This window comes from Triplophysa rosa, linkage group LG22 (genome assembly GCF_024868665.1).
Source record: "Triplophysa rosa linkage group LG22, Trosa_1v2, whole genome shotgun sequence".
In the NCBI taxonomy this organism is placed as follows: domain Eukaryota; kingdom Metazoa; phylum Chordata; class Actinopteri; order Cypriniformes; family Nemacheilidae; genus Triplophysa; species Triplophysa rosa.
Window position 1 is genome coordinate 12,776,470 of NC_079911.1, and position 22,610 is coordinate 12,799,079.

Below are 22,610 nucleotides of genomic sequence, written 5' to 3' on the forward strand. Positions count from 1 at the left end.
CTCTGCTTCCGAGCCTGTTATCTAAAACCCTCAATGAGCTCGGATTGTGAACCAGCTCACTTCAGGTCATATCTTATTGTAGGAATATAGGGAAGATGAACTCACCTGATAGGACTACTAATTTTACTACATTTTGGCCAATATTATGCGGTGCACTGTGTTATAAAGTAAACCTGACCACAGATCAGCAGTTGGACTCATAATAAAAGCTGGTGTAGAAAGGGGTTTTATAGAAACATTAGAGGTGCACCGTTTGACCGGACAGAGATCGGAATCGGCCGGTTTTTCGTATGATCAGCCAGGCCGGTCTCACGTCTCGCCGATTCCAAGCCGATCTTCTGTTTCCCGTGATGCGGGCAAGAACGTCACAGCCGTCAGTACACTCAAAGCCGCAAGTAAACATGTAAACGTGCATGCGCACAGCCTGTCTTTCACGGCTCGTTTATAGTCGCATGTGTGTCTCTGCTGACTGACGCGCTTCTCTCATGTCCACTGACTGCACGCGCGTGCACACGCATCATGTACTGTACAGACTGTAGTTCATCTCTCGCTGCTCCGTCTACATGGGGTATGTATGCTAACAGTGATGCTATTAGCATCATGCTAAACTCTGACCCATGCTAAACTCATGTTGAAGTCGTTCACTCTGTGTAAAACAAACGTAAATTCCATTCAACCTGATTCCTTGTCTTACGTTAAAACTGTGGTCATTTCACCTAGGTAAAATGACATTCAACACGACTTCTACTTGTTTTTAAAAATCCAAAATATAAAAAAAATGAATAAATCAACCAATATATGTGATATATATCTGATTGAGTTCTTCACTAACAAAAAACTGCAAATACATATACATCTTTAGAGTAGAATTCACTCATAAGATTTTTAACTTTTTTATTGAAGTTGCAGCAAAAATCAACCCACGTCTTTTAATACTACAGACACAAGATAAAGACAATTTATTTTACATTTCAGAAAAAATGAAATAAAGCAATGTTAGTTTCATAAACAGAAACAGACGAGAATAAAGTTGAAGTATTTTATTGTTATCTTAGACTTTTGTGAGATGAGTACAATAATTAAAAAGGTAAATTAAGTGACATGTTTAGTTATATTTTATTATTTGTACTTCTTTTCAGTCACAGAGTTCTTCAATTTAAGAGTTGTTTGGGAAAGAGAAGATTCTGTAATTTAATGCAGCTTGGAGAACTGCATTTAGGGAAATTTGGGGAAATTGTAATGTTCAATCATTTATTCAATGAAAATAAAAAAAAAGTGTATTGAAGAAAAGTTAATATGGTTTTATATACAGTACACTGTCAATTATAGTTTGTGGATAGAAAATCGGAATCGGCAAAAATCGGAATCGGCAGGTTTCACTTGTAATAAAATCGGAAATCGGAATCGGCAAAGAAAATTGCAATCGGTGCATCTCTAAGAAACATAAAAAGGGGAGAAATGCTTCGTCAACACTGAGATCTTTATTAGAACATAGAGGAGAAGTTGATCGATTACAAGCGCTCTAAATTTCTAATACACATGGACTTTTAACAGCTATTGGACAAAGTCTATAAGTTACGTTTATGAATAGAGACAAAGAGTTGGACTTTATAATTATGCAAATATGCATTTATTAAAGAGCCAGTTACTTGGATTTCCTAAAATCATCTTTATTGCAGGGTAAAGTTACTTTCCTTCAATGTTAACCATCTGCAAAGTTGTTAATCATAAAATTCCATGATAAACAAATATATTGCATCTCAAAATAAAGAGTCAACTTTAAATCGCCAGAACGAGTCGTTATTTTTTCGAAGCTCAAGCCTTTTATTTTCAGACGTCACGATTTAACACATTTGAATAATCCCCGCCTGCCGCGAATCACGAACACTCTGACCTGCCCACAAGCACTTCTAGTTTGTGTGTTTACATCCTGTAGAAGAGACGCTGTATTCTTTGCTGCAAAATCGAGCATGTAGTGGTTTTTACTTCCAAATCCGAAGGACGATGATGTAAAGAACCAGAGGATAAAATATTTTCCCCACTATTGCACAGCAGTATAGTAAAACCTTTTTGTTTTTTTACCCGTCATTTCACTGACTGTTTCTGCAACCTTTGCAAGTTTAGTGTGGGATTTGCTAAACGCTTGTCCAGGAAAGTTGGGTCAGCACGACTTTATTTCGACCATAATAACAACCTGTAAGTGTGGTTAATATGTTCAACTGAATGTTGAAAATCACGAATTGTGTGTGTTACATGGTGTACATTTAGTGCAGCTATTACTGTCCTACTGAAATAACGTTAGAAAATAACATCAGATGTGATCCCACTATTGTCTAACAATGTATCAATCAACGTAGAGTGTCTGTCGTTTTTATTACTTGGATTCATGGTAAAGGATCAGGATAAATTTTGTTTATAGACCGTTTCATCGGACGCACGTGCACCTGACCCCCAGTTAACTTCCAGTTTGTGTGTGGCTAGTCTCTAATAATATAACTATTTATATTTAATTTAATTTATGTAAATATGAATTTTTATTATTTATATATATATATATATATATATATTATTATAATCGTGTTCTATGGAGTGACATCAAAAAAGAAAAAAACAACAAAGAAGATTAATCTCTCTTACACTCTTAAAAATAAAGGTGCTTAAAGGGTTCTTCAAAGCGATGCCATAGAACAGTGTTTCCCAACCCTGGTCCTCGGGGCACACCTTCCAGAATGTTTTAGATCTCTCCCTAAATAAAACACCTGATTCAACTCATCAATCAGGTGTTTCATATAGGGAGAGAACTAAAACATTCTGGAAGGTGTGCCCCGAGGACCAGGGTTGGGAAACACTGCCATAGAAGAACCATTTTTGGTTCCACAAACAGGGCTCTAGACTACGACCAAATGGTCGCATTTTGCAAGTATTTTTCCTGCCGGTGCGGCCAGTTTTTCTTAATGGTCGCACCGGAGCGACTGCTAAACTGATCAATATATAATTTTTGTGTATTATAAATTTTATGCGCAGAAATGTTATATTGTGCAAGCGGCGCATCCAGTCACTCAATATTTCACCTCCCATCCTTCAGCCATTCCCTTATCTATCAGTGCCCCCCCCCCAAAGATCTGTTAATCGTTATGGATAAAATCCAAACATATGTCTCAATGCAGCTTTCATTAAGGAAAATCACTTTAAGCTTTCAGTTCTCGCGCGTCGTTTGATATATGCGCACACCCATAGAGTCAGAGGACAAAATACTAACCAAGTTCTCTTTCACGTCTTCTTACTCTGAAATGGCCATATAAACACAAAATTACGTCAAAATTCCCATATTAGCAAGTATCCTTGTAAAAATAGTCCATTTCATGAATGTATGTGTCACAGTAATTAGATCCGTATATCAGCTGATATTAAAGGAATCGTTCACTTCTTATATGAGTTGTTAGTAATAAAGGAAAAAAGTTGCATACGCTAATTTAGTTGTTAAATATGTGCTTCAAATATGGTAAAGTGTTGAAAGAGTTTATGTATACAGGAAAGCTACAGCTTTCCTCCTGTAGCTCAGTGGTTAGAGATCCCAGAGATTGCATATACTCAGAAACAAATGTATAGTATAATGCAATGTAAGCCGCTTTGGATAAAAGCGTCTGCCAAATGCATAAATGTATACACAATAGGGCTGTCACGATTATGACATTTGGCTGACGATTAATTGTCTATTAAGTAATTGTGATTATGGCGATTAAATGTCGGTTTTAAGACTTTTACAATATAACTATTAATGACAATATTTTTTCCAATGAAGAAAAGATATACTTTAGAAACAGTTTGTAAATAAAAGAAAAAGATTTACTATAGAGTGACCTTAACAGAGAAGACTGTCTTGAGCACTAAAACTAGATATAAGGGTCTTGCTGTGTAGATGCAGCAAGTCTGGAAGCAAAACAAATCAACACAAAACATACAAAGCTAATACAACTCAAACGATGGAGAAATGTCCTTTGAATGTAACAGTGAGTGCAGATCAAGGACGGTCGATGTAAAATGCAGCAGATACTGCAGATCACCCTTGTCTTCTAAGGATTCACAATAATTGTGGTTATCTGAAATAATTGCGACGACGTCAAATAAATGTGATGAAACGATTATTTAATAATTGGCCTAATGGTTAGAGAGTCGGACTCATGACCAGAAGGTTGCCGGTTCGATTCCCAGGGCCGGCGGGTAACAACTGAGGTGCCCTTGAGCAAGGCACCTTACCCCTACTTGCTCCCCGGGCGCTGCAGTGATAGCTGCCCACTGCTCCGGGGGTACGTGTGTTCACTACTCTCTGGATGGGTTAAATGCAGAGGTCACATTTCGTTGCCTTGTACATGTGCAATGACAATAAAATTAAATCTAAAAAAAATCTGGATGTAGTTTTAGTGTTTCCAGTGCCACCTCACTCAAATGTTAGTCTAGAGCCCTGACAAACAACAATCCATTCAAAGGTTCTTTAAAGAACCATCTCTTTCTGTAAAACCTTTTTTCGCCACAAAGAACCTTTTGTGTAACAGAAAGGTTCTTCAGATGTTAAAGGTTCTTTAAGGAACCAAAAGGACCAATGCACAGACTGGATATTTTGACAACAGATCAGATCTCATTAACATCATAACTTCACAATGGCTGCATCTCTACTACACTGTGTGTAAAAGAAATGAAAAAGGGAAATCCTAAAAAAATCATTTTTGACACTGCTGAATCCCATCACACTATCTGCAGCAATCTAATAATGGGGGATGGGTGGGTGTCAGTGTGAATGTGTGAACAGAAAACACTGTTGTGTCTAGAGAGAGAGAGATAGAGAGAGAGAGATAGAGAGAGAGAGAGAGAGAGAGAGAGAGAGAGAGAGAGAGAGAGAGAGAAAGAAAGAGAGAGAGAAAGAGGACAATGAGAAAAGAAGAGAAGACGAGAGCGAGAGACGACAGAAAAACAGAAGAGAGGCAGAGAGAGACAGAGAGAGAAGACAGAACAGAAAAGAGATGAGAGAAGAAGAGAACGACGTGAAAAGAGAAACGAGAGAGAGAGAGAGACAGAGAGAGAGGCAGAGAGAGAGAGAGAGAGAGAGAGAGAGAGAGAGAGAGAGAGAGACAGAGGCCTCTATCTGATCACAGTCAAATTACTCTACATCTCAAAAAAACAGAAAATAACATTAACACAAAGCCAAGTGAGCTGTACAATATCAGAAAACCATACAGATCGACTGAAAACAGCGCAGAAGAATATCAGAAAGCACTTAGCAGTCAAAAGATACAAACGCTGTTAGATAACTTTCTAAATAACACCCTAAAGGCGGCGTCAATCTTGCCGTAAAAAATATATAACAGAAACAGGAAAAAATCAGATATCCAAAAACGACAAAAGCTGGTTCGATCATGACTGTCAAACCTAGGGCTGTCACGATTATTAAATAATCGTCTCATCGCGATTGTTTGACCTCATCGCGATGATTTCGGATCATCGCAATTATCGCACATCTCTATAGAAGACACTAGGGGGAGCTGTAGTGCATCTGCATATTGCATATTTTAGTGTATATATTGTTACTAAAGCATGGTAATACTTGTAAAATGTACCACCACAACACAATCACTTAAAAAAAAAAACTAAAACATATACAAATTACCTGCAGTAGAATTTAATATTATTTAAGCAAATCTCAGTGTGAAAACCAATCTACCAAAATTTCATTAACACACAAGTCAAATTTTATTGTAGTCTTGCAAGTGAGAAAAAAACAGACTAGAAGCTTTTCTATGACTGATAGTATTTTAACGGTGGCTTCAATTCACACCTGATCAATTTACTTCATTTACAAGTATTTGGTGGTTGTATTATTGACAGGTAAAAGCCTAAACCTTAAATATATGATGACCCAATATTTTCCGATGTATTTCCAAGAAAAAAACATAGTCTTGTATTCAGAACAATATGGTCGTTTCAATCGCTGAATCAAAAATGCATGAGAATTAAATGTCAAAGCTCAAAAACAGACAATTAATCGTCATAATCGCAAAGCCCTAAAACAGACAATTAATCGCCATAATCGCAATGATTTATTAGACAATTAATCGTCAATCAAATTTCATAATCATGACAGCCCTAGTCAAACCATTCGCAAAAAAATTGAGAACAATGTCAAACCAGAAACACAGAGATCCAAATAATGCAGAGATTCGACTTTTTCGACTTTACTGTGAAACATTAAAACAATACAAACATATACTCGGAACCAAAAAAGCCCTTTACACCCAAAAACAGCTGACAATAATTGAGAAGTCAGTCGATACAAATCAATTCTGGGATAATTGGAACAATCTGAAAAAAACTGATCATGAAGAATTAGCAATTCAAAATGGAGAAATATGGAAAAGTCATTTCCAAACATTGTTTAATAAAGTACAGACAGACACAAACCGTGAGCAAAATCAAACAATTAGAAAAACTAGAATTAGAAATCAAAGATAATCAAAACCCATTAGACTTCCCAATAACTGAAAAAGAACTTGAAGGCAAAATCAAAAACCTTAAAGCAAAAAAAAGCATCTGGACCTGATGGGATTTTAAACGAAATGATAAAACATACAAACAGTAAATTCCAATGGGCCATTTTAAAAATATTTAATGTAATTATTCTGTAGTTTAATAAACGCTTGACTCTTAGACTTCATCACAACACACAATGTCTTGAGCAGAAGTCAAATAGGATTTTTACCAAATTACCGCACAACTGATCATATTTACACCATTCATACTCTAATCGAAAAACATGTTAACCAAGATAAAGGTCAAATATATGCATGCTTTATTGACTTTAAAAAAGCTTTTGACTCAATTTGGCACCAAGGTCTGTTTTACAAACTTATTGAAAGTGGCATAGGTGGTAAAAACCTATGACCTTATTAAATCAATGTACATCGAGAGTAAATGTGGCATAAAAATCAGCACAAAACGTACTAGATATCTTTATCAGGAGCATGGAGTGAGACAGGGTTGCTGCTTAAGTCCAACATTGTTTAATATTTACATCTATGAACTGGCAACCATTCTAGAGCGATCCACAGTCCCCGGTCTCACTCTACATGACTCACAAATCAAATGTCTCCTGTATGCAGATGATCTGGTTCTGCCTACAACAGAACCTGGACCTGCTAGAACAATACTGTCAGACTTGGGCCCTGACAGTTAACCTCAGTAAAACTAAAATGATCACCTTTCAGAAAAGATCCAGCTCCCAACTATCACAACACACATTTACATTAGGCACAAACCCCATAACACACACACCACACTACAATCACCTGGGTTTAAAAATCACATCCACAGGAAACTTTAATCCCGCAGTGAATGAACTGAGAGATAAAGCACGCAGCGCCTTCCATGCCATCAAACGTCAATGTCCTATAGAAATCCCAATTAGAATTTGGCTGAAAATATTAGAACCTGTAATTGAACCGAATTACATCTAATTGAGAGCCTGCATACAGAACTCTGTAAAAATATCTTACAAATGCACCAGCACACAACAAACAATGCACGCAGGGCAGAATTAGGCAAATATCCACTAATCCTAAACACAAATGAAACAAAACTATATCACTCATTGGGAACAAAACAACAAAGTAAAATGCAATGTTATCAATCTGCCCTGACCTGATATTTCCAATATATGTTCATAACATTGTATTATTACATCCCTTTATTCTGCTACTTAAGTGTATATTTTGTAGGGGTGGGGAAAAAATCTATATGGCGATTTATCGCGACATTTCAGCCTGCGAGACGTTATCGATACTCTGGCATAAAGTATCGATTTTTTTTCAAATACAAAAGATCTAAATTCATACCTACACTGTGCTTACCAGAACGGCAGTACCAACATATTTCTTGTGGTGACACTCCCAGATTATGGATGGTCAGATGAACGGAAATTGTAATTCACAGCGGAGAAGAAATACGAGCATAATGGCGGACCAACAACAAATTAGAGATGCGCCAGCGTCTTTTAAATCAAAAGTTTGGGCGCACTTTGGATTTCGTAGTGAATGTAAATAAGTAGGCGTGGTTAACTCGGCGCTCTGCAAATTGGGAATACTCTTTTGACCTTCTTTCAGTCTGTAGTTTCGTGATTCGCTCCAGTCCGGCGCTTTCTCTCTCACCCGCAGTGCTTGTGCAGGGGTGCAGGTATCTGCGCGTGCATATTAAAAAAGCTCATTCTCACGTATTTCAGAAGTCAGATTGTTTTGTAAAGCTTTAATAGTTTTTATAAAGTTCAACTTTAGGCGAGCCGAGGCGAAACTTGCGTTGAAATGCGCGATGATCCTCATAGCGAGAGCGCTTTGACGTGACGCACCGCAAACCCCTGTTTTGCGAGACGCGTGTGGAGTCACCAGAGACTCACAGTCCAAAGACAAGCGCAAGAATAAATAAACCTAAAGACAGAGAGTAGCAACACACTAAAAATGCTCATCTAATAGTAGGGCTGTAGTCAAGTCCACCATTGTCGAGTCCAAGACCAGGACTAGTCGAGACCGAGTCAAGTCCGAGTCCAAAGAGGTTCGAGTCCAAGTCAAGTCCAAGTCCAAAGAGGTTCGAGTCCAAGTCAAGTCCAAGTCCAGAGAGGTTCGAGTCCAAGTCAAGACCGAGTCCAATTGAGACAGTCAAGACAGAGACAGAAAAAAATCATGACTACAAGACCACATACTTAACTATTGATAATTTATGTGATGCAAGAGACAGCATATCTTCTATTCTAAGATAATCATTTTCATTATTGTTTGTAATGATCAAAAAGCAGATAAAATAAGGTCATTTTATTTTTACTATATAGGTATAGCACTAAAGTCACAAAGCAGAAGGAACGTTTTTATCAGCCCTCCTAACAGCAAGGTTGTGCAGCAATGAACACTTTTGTGCGTGTGTGCGCGTGCGTGTGCGCGCCTGCCCGTGCACGTGCGTGTTCGATAGAGGAGCCGCTTGAAAGAGCAGAGGCTCCACGGCTCGTTTATAAGCACGTTTATAAGCACGTCGGTGCCCATCCTTAAATAACATGTTCATCACAATGACAATAAAAATACAATCAATCTTATCTTTAAGCCCTACTTTCTAAACTGTCTAAAATACTCAAATGCAATGCTAACTCTGAATCATGGCATTAACTTACCTCTCTTTGTGATGCCTTTGCAGGTGTCTTACGAAATTGGATGTTGTCCCACATGTTTCGGGGAAAGTTTTGTTGCAAAAAGTTTCCTTTTAAGCGCACTGTCGATACATTTATTATGATTTGTAAATCCAATCTGTATTATGCCGCTGCTCGCTGACATCGTGCCTGATGAATGATTGATGCTGGTTCGCGCTGCGGACGAATCATTCATTCGAACCAGTTCTTTCTTTTTAGTGAACCGGTAGAACCAGTTCAGCTGAATCGTTCCTGTTTAGCGTCTCCCGTAAACACTTAATATTATCCACAAATTAATTCAGTTATTCACTTTCTGGTGGGCATGACAGTCCCGCGGACTTGAACCAATATACCGGAGTTATTTAGTTACAACAACAGCACACACTGAACTGAACTGCTGTGTGAAAAGAGAACTTATGAGCGCAGCTCTCGTTCTAGAGTCGAGAGTCGGCAACAGTTTTCGGATCATTAGTTTTCGGATCACTAGAATATTGCTCTATCAATGTTTTGTTTTGAAGGAGAAAATAAAACATATATCGCTGGACTCGGACGAGACCGACTAGAACATTTGCGAGACCAATGACCAAGTCCGAGACAAGTCCGAGTTCAAATATCAACGAGTCCAAGACAAGTCCGAGACCATAAAAAAACGTCTCGAGACCGGACTCGAGTACTACAGCACTATCTAATAGATCCTTTTTTCCCTTCATTTACAGATGTCGTGATGTATTGTTATAGAATTGCCAAGCGATATATCGATTATCGCAAAATCGGCGCATTGTGATATTATCGGTATCGTGAGCCCTGTATCGCGTATAGAATCGTATCGGGAGGTACCCTGCGATTCCCACCCCTAATATTTCGATTTTGTAAGTCTTGTCTAAACTATACTCTATACTCTAATACATATATTATATTATAAACCACTTTAAGTGCACCACATACGTCACACTTTTTTTATTTTATTACTATTATTACAACACTTGAGTAGTTACATCCTTGTTAACAGATCTCAGTATCATGCTTGTGTGTTTTAACCACAACATTAAACTGATATCAGGCTTCCCTGCTGCAAGAACAGATTTCTGTGTGAAACACTGATCTGTGTAATTCGTTGAGAACGTAGATTACAACACCTGTATTTTTAAGATGCTTGAAAGCTGTCTGGCAGCGCTAAGAGTATAAATGACCTTGAGCATGATAAGAAAAAAAGAGCAAACAAATGACTCTGTGAGGAAAGAACTGTGGCAGAGGGCAGAGAAAAGCCGAGCTGCTCTTTTTTCCCCACCTCTACACACACGTCGTCTCAGTTTCTTATCAAAGAGCACAGATGCTGACAAGGAGAAACGCAGCGCGGGAGACGGAGTGCCTGCACGGCCGCAGTAAGCAGCTAATATGCGCACACAGAGAAGAGTGCACTGCAGACGGAAATCTTCATTCAAACCCCGATTGCCTTTGGTTTCCTATAAAAAGTATCATGGCAGCAACCAAAATGGCATTAAAATGTATATTACACTAAAGCGCAAGAAATGCAGCCATCAACAATCTTTGGATAAATACTTGTGTCTGTATGCCCACTGTCCAACACAGATTTTACATTTTGGTCTTATAGGGTGATGGTAGTGTGGTTAGCTTAAGGCCACCTAGTCTAGATCACGTCGCTGCTCTGTCTACAAACCACAGCTTCATAAACAAATGTGTTTGGCGTGTAAGGACCAAACTGAAGGAGGCCCAACAGAAAAGATGTCAGAGCACTGCGTAGCAAGTGACTTATAGACCTCTCCCCATCAGGTAAAAAAGTAAAATTTTTGACATTTCCTAAAGGCTACATCAAAAACTTTCTAAATAATATTCATAATCTTACGTGCACAATTCATAAGTGCATGCTATACAGAGAATAAAAATATCTGCATTTCATCAAAATGACTAAAACCACTTTTCTGCGCTACCCAAGGCTAAGCAGGCAAAAAAATAGAAATCAATAATATCACAGCTTGACGATCAATCAGTCCCAATAGATGCAAGTAGAGCCATGCATTACTACCCACTGCATATTTAGTTTAGCTTAAAATACAGTTTAACGTAAAGCGAATAAAATGTCACATCCCAACCTAAGTGATGCACAAAAGAACATTTTAAAAGCGCCAAGCAGAAGTAATGCTCATTATACCTCTTGTTTATGGGCTTCTCGTCCTTTTCGTAGGGTTTGACAAACCATTTGCCGATGCGTACAAAACTGCGGTTCATCAGACAGCGCTCCAGCAGGTTATGAATGGCTTTGAAGAGAAGAGTACGACATTCATAGGACAGACCGCTTTCCCATACACCGTCGTCCTCGCCTAGAGAAAAGACACACAGAAACCTGTCACCAACTTTTGCTTTATAACAATTTGAATGATGTCACAAAAGCAAATACGATTATGATTGTAATCCTTCTGACAATAAGAAAGAAATGAGCTGAATATTTTTATTCCATAAAAAGCTGCTTTCTGAACATACAAGCTAGGGCGCGACGTTTCTTAAGCCTGGGGAATCTAATAATGTGCATGTTCCCTTAGCAAGGGCATGTAACAATTCACGTAACAATTTCAATTAAAACTGCACAGCACCTGAGCACTTGAATTTAGATTCCAGCACTCCAGACAAACACTAAACCATTTAAAATCCTGGGACATTAATTGAACTTAAAGACACTTCTGCTGAACCACACTTAAAAAAAACAACACACAAGAATTCTAAAGCTATTTTAAAGCAATGAGATAAAGCAATTTTGATTTGACTGATCCCAGCGAAACGGCCTCTTGCCTCTCACTGGCTGCTCTCGCAGGTATAGTGTCCAACAGCGCTGTAAATCGGAGCGCTGGTTTGTTTCTGGATCACGTTCGTCTGTGGCCACCATGCTTCAGTAATCTCATTAGGAGTCACTGCTTAAACCTGGCAGCTCTTAAGCTCCTTTCAAACATGTCCCTGTGCTACACAGCTCCCATGAGCACCCAGGGGCTGCAAGCATTACACCACCCACACCCGCCTGTCTGTCCGCCCATCGGCCTGCAGATGGATACAGAGCAAATCCATTTGATGGAGTAGTAATAAACGTTCAAACAGGATTCCCTAACACTGCAGACACTTGAAACAACACATCTGCCACAGTGTCTTTGATAAGACACGCGTTGTGACAACACAAATGCATGGCACTATTTGCATGCAATTTTGCATGTAAGAAGAAGTGCTAACGACACAAACAGGATGTGTCTATTCATGTTTCTAAAGAGGTGCTTGTTTACATAATATATGTCTGTGTAATGTGCATATTAATTTTGTATTTATAAACACATACACAAACACATATATCAATGATGGAAATATTTATATGTATCAATTTATATTTTTATATAAAATAAAATATATATAAACATTTAGTTGTTATTAATAAATGTTTTTTATTTGTATTTATTTGATATTGTTCTTAAATGTATACATGTAGGGCTGTGCCGATAAACGATATCATATCGAATCGCGATAAAATGTATTTCAAAAACGATGATAAGCTATTGGCATTTTGACTCGATATGGATTAATCTTACAGTCTAACAGAAAGCAGAAATAAATGCAACAACGCGTCAGCATGCAGCTTTTATCATGCGCGTCAAAATACAAAGTCCATTTCATACTGCACTTGGCAAAGAAAACTCGACATGAGGAGGAAAACATTACTGGAAGCGGAAACGAAAGTGAAACTAACCTCGAGTTGTCATCACGCGGTTTATCAAGTGTCTTATTTTTTTTTCGCAATCGCCGGTTAAACAAAACAAACTTGAGGCGCAATTGCAAGCGAGTTACTTCGAAACTCAAGCACAAACGTTTTTATATCCATCGTTAACATATCTGCTAACATGAGCTGGTGCTTATGAAATAAACCAGCGCTGCCCTCTACAGATAAGAGATGTAATGAAGTGAGTTTGTGTGCACAATAAAATATTGACCCTTGTATGTAAGATGCTTGCATGATTAAAGAAATGTACTATAGTTTATGTGAGATGTCTTTTTGAAAGACTAAGGTTCACTGAATGCATTGAATGAATCCCACTACTCGAGCAAGACATTATTGCAGCGTTATGTATGTGCGCAGGTGCTGAGCCAATAGCGTTCGAATGTACACAGTAACGAGCCCTTTCATTGGTTGAATGTACTGAATGAACACTCCCTTTACTTAACGAGTCAATTGAGTCAAAATGAGACTGAATGAACTGGTACATGTTGTTTATGGCCTAATATCCTCTGTGTTGCAACAGTGCATTAATTTAATTGAATTTTAACTGGATAAAGGTTAACTTTTGTTAATAAACTGTATTTAAAATAGATTCTTTTAATACAGTTTTTTAATTAAATATATATCGAAATAAATATCGTTATCGATCAATATAGAAAAAAACTATCGAGTTTACTTTTTTGCCATATCGCCCAGCCCTATATACATGTATGTGAATGTCTTCATAAATACAAAATCAATATGCACGCACAGTACACAGACATGTATTATATTACAAAACACTTTTATTCTACATTAGCCTATATCTCTGGTTAGCATGTCGCATACACAAATACGCCACTTGAAATTCAGCAGAAAGCCATGCAGGGTTATGCAGAATTGAAATGGCAATTATACACAAAGTTTTGCACATCCAGTTTTACGCACTATAACAGCTTCATAAAAAAACGTCAAATGAGGCTACTTGCGTAATGCTTTCAACTACCGTTACAATACATTACTAAACGTTTAAATCATCAATAAATCCTATTTAAATCTCATTCTGTAGAATACCACAGATTCTCCAATAACACAATCAGCACTGCAAATATAAAGGCAGAGATTCAGTGTGGGCCAATCAAAAGGTCATTCAGTCAGAGAGCGTCCCCATGCAGTGAAATAACCGCAGGCTAAACGCAGCTGAAAAACTGGAATCAGGCCAGGAGGAGAATCTATAATTTGTTGATGTCTTCTGAAAAGGCAGCAAGTAGCACAATTCACGTTTAAAGGATGTCATTGATTTGACTAACAGCTTGGCAACAATAAAACACCTTGTCTTTTGTTAAAGCGAAGTGAGAGCACACGAGAGATCAAGAGAGAGAATAAGGTGGTTTTGGCTTTCTCGTGCATCTTTTAATACCTTAAATATGGGGGCAGCTACTTTTCACCTGTACGCTGATAAACACCCTCGACAGAATCATTCTTGGTGAGAAACTTTAACCTCAGAGACCATGAAACACTTTCGTTCATCATACATTGATTCTTTTCAGACCTTGAATCAAACTGTGCAAAACATTCTATTGCACATTAAAGGAATGGTACATGAAATTAAATAATAGGAGTTTTGAGCACAATATTCAAATACTTCCCAAGCAAAACACACTAATATCCACTCTTACCTCAGCCGAAGCTTGATGCATCTGCGGTCAAGACACAAAAAAGGTGTCCACTCGCGACTACACCCCTAAATATGATACAAAAATGCCATATTAACCATCTCAATTTATGTATAAGTAGCTGATGTAAAATCTGCTTCAATGTGTGAATGGCAATTTAGTTCTGCTTTAAACCAAACCATCATGTTCACTATTTCTACTGTGGGGAAGAGGTGCCTGGTTCCTATCAAGCGTTCCCTTTGACCTTGTCTCTCTGGTCTAACCACTGCCCACAGAGAGAGAGAGAGACACACACAGCAGGAGAGAGACACAGCTGAACTTACACAGAAAAAAGCACACAAAAGACTTCAAGACATGCAAACCGTGAAATACCAGAACTAATACAAAAAACAGCCTATTACTTGGAGTCTAAAATAAGTCATTTATTCCAAATAAATGCATTCAGATATGCATCATGTATGCATTTATTTGGAATAATTAAATCAGAATTAAATTGGAATCTTTAAAAACAAAAACGCAAAATGACATTTTGTATTATTGTGTGTTAAGACACTGATAAACAGCTGTTAAATGAAACAAGCAAACAGACTTCAGTACAACAACAGGAAAAATACGGGAGGCTCAACACACACAAATGTGGGATAGACGGACATATATTCAAAAGATATTATAAACTCCACTGATATTGGCATATTTAAGCACAGTCTGAGCCAGTTTTGAAGTGGTGCACAGAGGGCAAAAATGAAGCACACCATGAGAGATTTTGTGATCTTGCCTATTCGGTCCCTCACATTTGGCACAGTTTCAATCACAATCCAATTGAGCTAAAACAATGTATTACAATTTAATCATGATAACAGCATCACAGTATGTATTGTACTGTAAGGTATTTGTTTAAGCCCTAATGTGAATATAATTCCTAACCAATCATTTTTATATATTTAATTTTTATTTGCATTTTTACTATAAATTATACATTATAAATATAACAAATTCATACAAATATTAGTCTATACTTTTAATTTATCATTCTATATATAAAGAGTATATAATCTCATAACATGAGATCATGAAAATTACATTTCATGCAGTGTGCAATGTTGCCGTATGTGAAAGTAATCAGTCTGCTGAGTTGTAAATCCGAAGGTGAATGAATAACAAAGTTATCGGCTTGGAAAAAAGGGAGTCTCTGAATCACGCAAACGAGTCGTCCCTAGTCCGATTCGCGAACCGCCGCGGATTTACGTCACTACACAGGGCTTGAGATTAAGCATTGTCATGTGGTTGTCCTTCGGACAAGTAAATTTGACATTCACTTGTCCGAGTACAAAAATTACTTGTCCAAAGATAAAAAAAATGATATTTCATTTGAATTATAATATAATATAATCAATATAATTGTTTCGGATTTAGATTGGTCACGTTTGCTTCTAAGCATTTAACTAGTGTCCGCTTTGGCCGCCTGAATTTGGTTATAGGCATACTCTCCGTGACTGCTATAAAACAATGGCAAGCAGTAATTATTATTAGTGTTAAGGCTGTAAATTAACTTTTTTTGCACATAGCACTGGTGCTAGAGATGTTTAAAGTTTGGTAGCACAGGCAGAAATGTGCAAGTGTAGTTCATTATGAATAGGCAGATAACTGACAAAAGACATTAATGTTACATACAGATGGATAAATTAGGGCCATATCATTTTTAGATTACCTAAACTTGTTTTAATATTTCTAAGTTCTGTGTTTTTCCTTTTTAACTATACAATAGTGGTATATTTGGCCACATAAATTACTGTAGGTTACTATAGTATTTACTATAGTAAACTGCAGTAAAATTCCTACTATATTGTTTTTGAACTTTACTATAGTATACAGTGTTTATCAATTTACTACAAGGGCACTTCAATTTTCAATAGTACACTACAGTATTTTTTGTCTGAGTGTTCAATTTAACGGGACTTTTATTTTGACGGGTCTTCTGGAAGATGCTTGTTTGCATATAGCTTCACTCAAACAGTAAAACGCTCGTAAAATAAACTCTCTGAGCAACTCTGGAGATGAAGTTCATGTGTTCACATCCTCATACAGTGCAGACGCAGATAAATCCTCGACCATCACTCCTGTCGTATGTTAAACTGTGCACATAATTCACTCAGACACCCAGCCAGATGACATTTAACGTTAAATAACAGGCTTCCGCGTGGACTCAGTGCGGTGTGCCATTGATTATTGTCACACAAACAAGCACAACCACGACAAACACGCAGCTCTGTCTAATGCACATATTCTTATTATTCTACATATATGTCGCACTGTTATTTTCTTCAAGTTACTTGTCCGGTCGGGCAAGTAAAATTCTCTCTCACTTGCCCATACAAAACATTTACTTGACCCGGACAAGCGTTAATGTCGAGCCCTGCTACATATAGTCCCCGCCTACGTTTTGCTAGGAATTTTACTCTTCTCCCCCAAACACTGTAGCTCGTGAGCCTCATTCACGGTAGACCAATCACAGCAGACTAGACCATCTGACCAATCACATCAGACTAGGCTAGCGGAAAGGAGGGGATTAGACAGATGAATCACGGAACGAATCATTTGAGAGTCAGTCAAAAAGTAAGGTAAGAATAACTGCCTACTATTACGAAATAATAGTGTTTTTACACCTATGTACATAAACTTGTTGTTGTTCACTCAATAAACCAAAGTAGGACCTTTAAAAAACCCTAGTTATGTACTCTTTAATATAATTAAATATAATAATAAAATAACATTTTATAGATCAATAATGCATGTATATAAATCAAAGTTATTTATATTGATATAAACTAGGGCTGTCAAACGATTAATCGCATCCAGAATAAAAGTTTGTGTTTACATAACATATATCTGTGTACTGTGCATAATAATTTTGTAGTTATTAACACATACATGCATATATTTAAGGAAAATCTAAACATTAATAAACATTTATATAAAATTTCAATTATTAGTAAATATATATTTTCCTAAATATGTATTCATGTGTATGTGTTTGTATTTATAAATACAAAATTAATATGCACAGTACATAGACATACATTATGTAAACACAAACTTTTATTCTGGATGCGATTAATAATCGTTTGACAGCCCTAATATAAACATTTATTATAAAACTTGATTTATGATGAGTTCTAACCATAAAATATATAACAAATACTTGTATGTAATTATACGTTCATACATCATATTTATTAAAAAGAGAGATGTACAGTACACACATTGAAAATATACATGCTAACCAGATCACATATAGAGATCTGTTTTTTTCAGGAGCTTCTCCCTGTATCATTCACTGAAGTACAGCAGCAGCGAGTGCCATATTATCATCCTTCAGACACAGGGTCATAATAGCAGGACAGAGAGAGGAGTGGTGTACAGCCACAGGTTCCTATGCAGGAGTCATTAGATCAGCTGTAGGGTCATTAAACAGAGAGATTAATGTCTGCTCAACCACTGGCCCCAGGGGACCGAGGCAGACCAGGGAAGAGCTAGAGCCGTACGCTACAGGAGCCTCTGTTCTCTCGTTCTGCTTATTTTCTCTGTTCTGCCTTCTCTGTCTCCATCTTTCTTTACTTCTCTCCACCTCATCTTCATCCTCTGCTGTAATCTGTCTTCGCTCTCTCCGTGCACACCTCCATCCCTCTTTCCTTTCTTCGACTCGTTTGTTCCTTTTCTCAGAATTTGAGCTCGCAGCCTTACAACGAGAGCTTCAATTACTAATTAATGACTATTTCCTAAGATGACAGGAGAGCATAGAGAAAGAGAGAGACAAGAAGGGAGGGCTCCTCCTGGTCTCTCCTTTTGAGAATTAAGTACAAAAGCCAATGCATCATCAGGACAGGGTGAACGAGTCAGAGTTACATCAGCACAGACACAAGCAGCAAACAATACCATCTGAAAACGCTACCAGGTTTAGACCAGGTGCCTTCGAGCTGAAACACATAGATAATCATTGATTGATTTCATGCGTGCGCAGATCCTAACCATTAAGCCGAATACAAGCCGCATTTATGCAAGATGTAAACCGACGCTTGCAAACATTACCGGGAAGGGCATAACCTGTCAAACGGCACAACAAGATTAACAAGGGGTAAAAAACAGACCCCACACATGCGGCGAGAAGAACAAAGAGGAGCTTTGCGTGTTATGCGAGTAGAAAACCTCCAGTGGTGTAAATCAGCCCGAATCTTTCACCAATAAAACAAATAACATTAATATCAGGTGACTTAGAAACGTCTACCTAAAACGGACAAGATCCTAGCTGTTTTTGGTAGGCATGTGGCACAACGCATTATCGGTCCGATCACGTTGATTGACTGTTATGGTATCTAAGCTCTGTTTAAAACACGGGAAGCGCTGCGGAAACGCCGGAAAGCTCTGGGAAATTGGGAACGACAACAATGCCCCTTCTGAAGCAGGGAGACTTGTATTATTTCCTTTCATTCCTGCCATCATTTCCTGTTGGGGTAAAGCACCAGAGCCACAAGTCAAGGGGCAAAGCGAGCCAAGGATTTACAAATGGCCTCCCTGAGATGATCTCACTCAGAAAAGCCCCACAGTCTTCAAACACTCAGCGATGTCAGAGGAAAGCAGTAGCAGACACAATCTCCTCCAGCGCGCTCAGTTCTCTCTCTGTAGATAGGATCCAACATGTTTTCAAAGAACCTTTTCTCCGAGCGGCTCGGCTATGTGGCCCGAGGGTTCACGCTGCATACAGCTTGCCAGCAGAAGATTCCTGCTCTTAAATCCATGGCTCGTGTGTCTGACAAACAGTTCCAGTCTAGCCGTCAGCATGCCGCTGGAGTGCCTCAGTCACGTCCTACATGACATCTGGACAAATGCTAAATAAAGTGCCTTCATCGCATCTTCGTCTGTGTCATTACGTTGGTGGGGAAGTCTCGGAGGGTGATCTGTAATTACGGCATCTGACAGCCGCAGTGTTCGTTCACTGTTAAAACATTTAATATTACAGAAGCTAGTTTGGAATCAACTGTTTGTAACTCCGTCTGGCGTACTTTAACTTTGACTTCACTCAAGTAAAAATTAGAATTCAATTTGTAATGAATAACAAAAAACAACTGCGTTTTTGTAACTAAGCATATATTTGTAACTCCAAGCACACATTTATATATGAAGTATGTACTAAATAAGAGACGTAGCTATGGCTCAAAAATCCGAAGTGTGAATGCTAGAAGCCCGTCAGCATAATGGGTATCACCAGCAGCTGTCTTTGAGCTATGCAGTAAACAGGTAGCCCTCGAGAAAAAACCCAGAGAGGGGATGAGAGAGCTCGAACAAGAAAGAGACTGAGAAAGAGAGAGTGAGAAGCTGCCAGCACAACTCTCACCATGGGGAGACAAGCAGCCGGGGGAGGAAGCGAACGAGCAGACGAGTGTCAGAGGAGGAAAATGAGGAAGAAATGAGCCCTACAGCAATTACCCATACAGACAGACTACAGCTCCTTAATTTCTATGCAAAAAAGATCAGAGAGAGAAAAAGAGGAGGAGGAGGTGGTGGCAGAAAGGGAAAGAGAGGAAAAGCAAAGAGGGGAGGGAGAGAGAGAGAGAGAAGGGGGAAAGACCTAATTCATGTCTCACTCTATGGTTGCCCCTGGATAGCAGCACATCAGCAATCGCGACAGAGGAGCGGGGGGGTAGGGGAGATGATTGGGTATTTACATGAAAATAGAGGGCCCTGCTCTACCAAGGAGATGCTTATTTACACTATTTACTACGGCATTTTGGTTATTCCACATCATTCCATCATATAACCGACAGAGTGCTGGGATTGGTTCTCTCCTGTCTTCTATTCAGAGCTAGAAAAAGTTGCCTCTCCAACATCAGCCAAATGGCCCGAATGTTTCATTACATCTCCAAAACAGTACTACATGCTTCCCACACCTCTCGCAGTGATCGAGTACATGGCATTCTTTTTTTTCAAGTTCTTCATTCACCCGTTCTTCCCTTAAGACAGGAGTGATTATTTAGCAGGCAGTAACGGTGCTTGCTGTAAATGTAAAGACTTCAACAAGCTGCAAATCTGATAAGGGGTAAAACCGAGTGAGGTGCTGTGCTGTCTACAAGGTGGCTGCCTTCTAAGGGAGCATCTTAATCATCAATTAAGCGACTGATCCATTTTGTATCAAGCCCTAAAATGCTAGCTTCTGTAATAGAAGGTTATGTAATAGAGTATAAGAAAGGAAAAATAATAAACGACAAGATCTTCCGAGACATGTTCCCCAGATATAGTGTACAAAACAAGTGATATTGTTCTTTGCCAGGGTGCCTGTATGGATGTAAATCAGGTTTCCATGGTCAAGTCTTGGCGAATACGTTGACATGCACATGCTTTTTAAGAGCTCTTTATCACATCTAGCTAGTCTCGAGACGTATTTGTAGTGGGGCTGTAAAAAGACAACTGCAAAGTGTGTGTTTGTGAGAAGGTTGTCGAGTATGTGTCAAGAGGGATGTTTACACTGGCTGCAAGTTCACACTTTTAAAACAAGGAGAAGAGAGGTCAAGGGGTCCTGACCCTGTAGTTTTTAATACCACCACAAACATGACAAGCAGTCCTGAAACAGACTGTTTGATCTGATCCTGAATCAGTCAAACAGAGAACGAGAACACATTACCACAGATGCCCACAAAATACAATGTGGCCGAATTGAAAAGGACAAAGCCTAATGCGATATTTGACAAACTGGATTAGCAGCCCAATGCAAATTAAATGTGATCTCATCTGCAATTAAAACTGCAGACCATCAGGAGACCAAAAATACAAGAGGTGTTCGAAAGGAAGAGAAGTAAATAAAGCACCACATTGAACAGGCAGCCCATAATAACACACCTCCTAAAACAAATGAAAAATACAGCAATATCTCGGCGCGACCCTTGTGGAAGCGGAAATTATGGGATGGGTGAATTGGTCATTCTTTTGACCAAAAGACTCCATTTCTGTCCTTCCTCCAGCACAAAGCTCAGTAATGAGGGTGGGTCATCGGACACGGGAAAAGAAAAATCTCACCTCTTTCCATTTCTCTATATAATCCCATTTTTCCTTCCTTTTGTTTTTCACTGTAATAGAAGGCATGAATATAAATATGACAGGTCCAACGTCTTGGCCCATAAAAGAAAGGCAAGGTGGAAAATGAAATCTCTTCAGAAGATATCCATGATACTTTCTGCTCGTTCATGCATCAGTGCTCTTCATTATTCCATCCTTCAAAAAGCTTAGGAAAAATATGAGGCAAAACTTCCTCTATTATATCCTACTGTTCTCATGTCTGCTATCAAACAGAGGAATATGTGGTTACACACACTGGACTGAAGATAACACAGCATCCGAGACTCCACTGTTTCTCAAAATACAATGCAAATACCAGTCATCCCAAATAGGGCTGGGCGATATATCGTACGATTCTTATTTTCGCAGTTTCTCAATGACTTGCGGTTAAATGCCGCCACATCCGAAAGCCGGAGGGCGTTCTTGTAGGGCTGCTCGATTATGACAAAAATCATGATCACGATTATGTTGACCAATATTGAGATCCCGATTACTCATTAACTTTTAAAAAAACAAAGAAAAATGAAAACTTGGCTTTTAAACTGTGAATTCAACTGCAAAATAAATGTAAAGAAATAGCACAGCTGAAACACTGTGAAGGAAAAGGGTGCACTGTGGATTTACCTGTATACCACAAGAAAAGAGAGGATCCTTGCAAAATGGAATGCAGCACAATAATCATTTTGCCTCGATTATTTTGTTTTTGTAATTGTTGAAGGCAAAAATTGACGATTATGATTAATTTTCGATTAATTGCACAGCCCTACGTTCTTGCGCAGAAACTCAGAATATGGGAAACAGAAGAAGAACAATTCCAGGAAATGCCGGTGGTCATATTCTATCGCTGTTCTTCAAACCTTTTCAGGTA

General features: G+C 38.4%; 1 protein-coding gene across 1 annotated transcript in view; it reads right to left on the reverse strand.

The window, feature by feature from the left end:
* The window catches only part of med13a (mediator complex subunit 13a), a 66,695-nt gene that overhangs the window by 39,092 nt on the left and 4,993 nt on the right, over window positions 1-22,610 (reverse strand). The window contains exon 3 of the mRNA XM_057320875.1: window positions 11,385-11,553. Within this exon, the coding sequence (XP_057176858.1) occupies window positions 11,385-11,553 (169 nt within the window). The remainder of the gene's footprint in view (window positions 1-11,384; window positions 11,554-22,610) is intronic.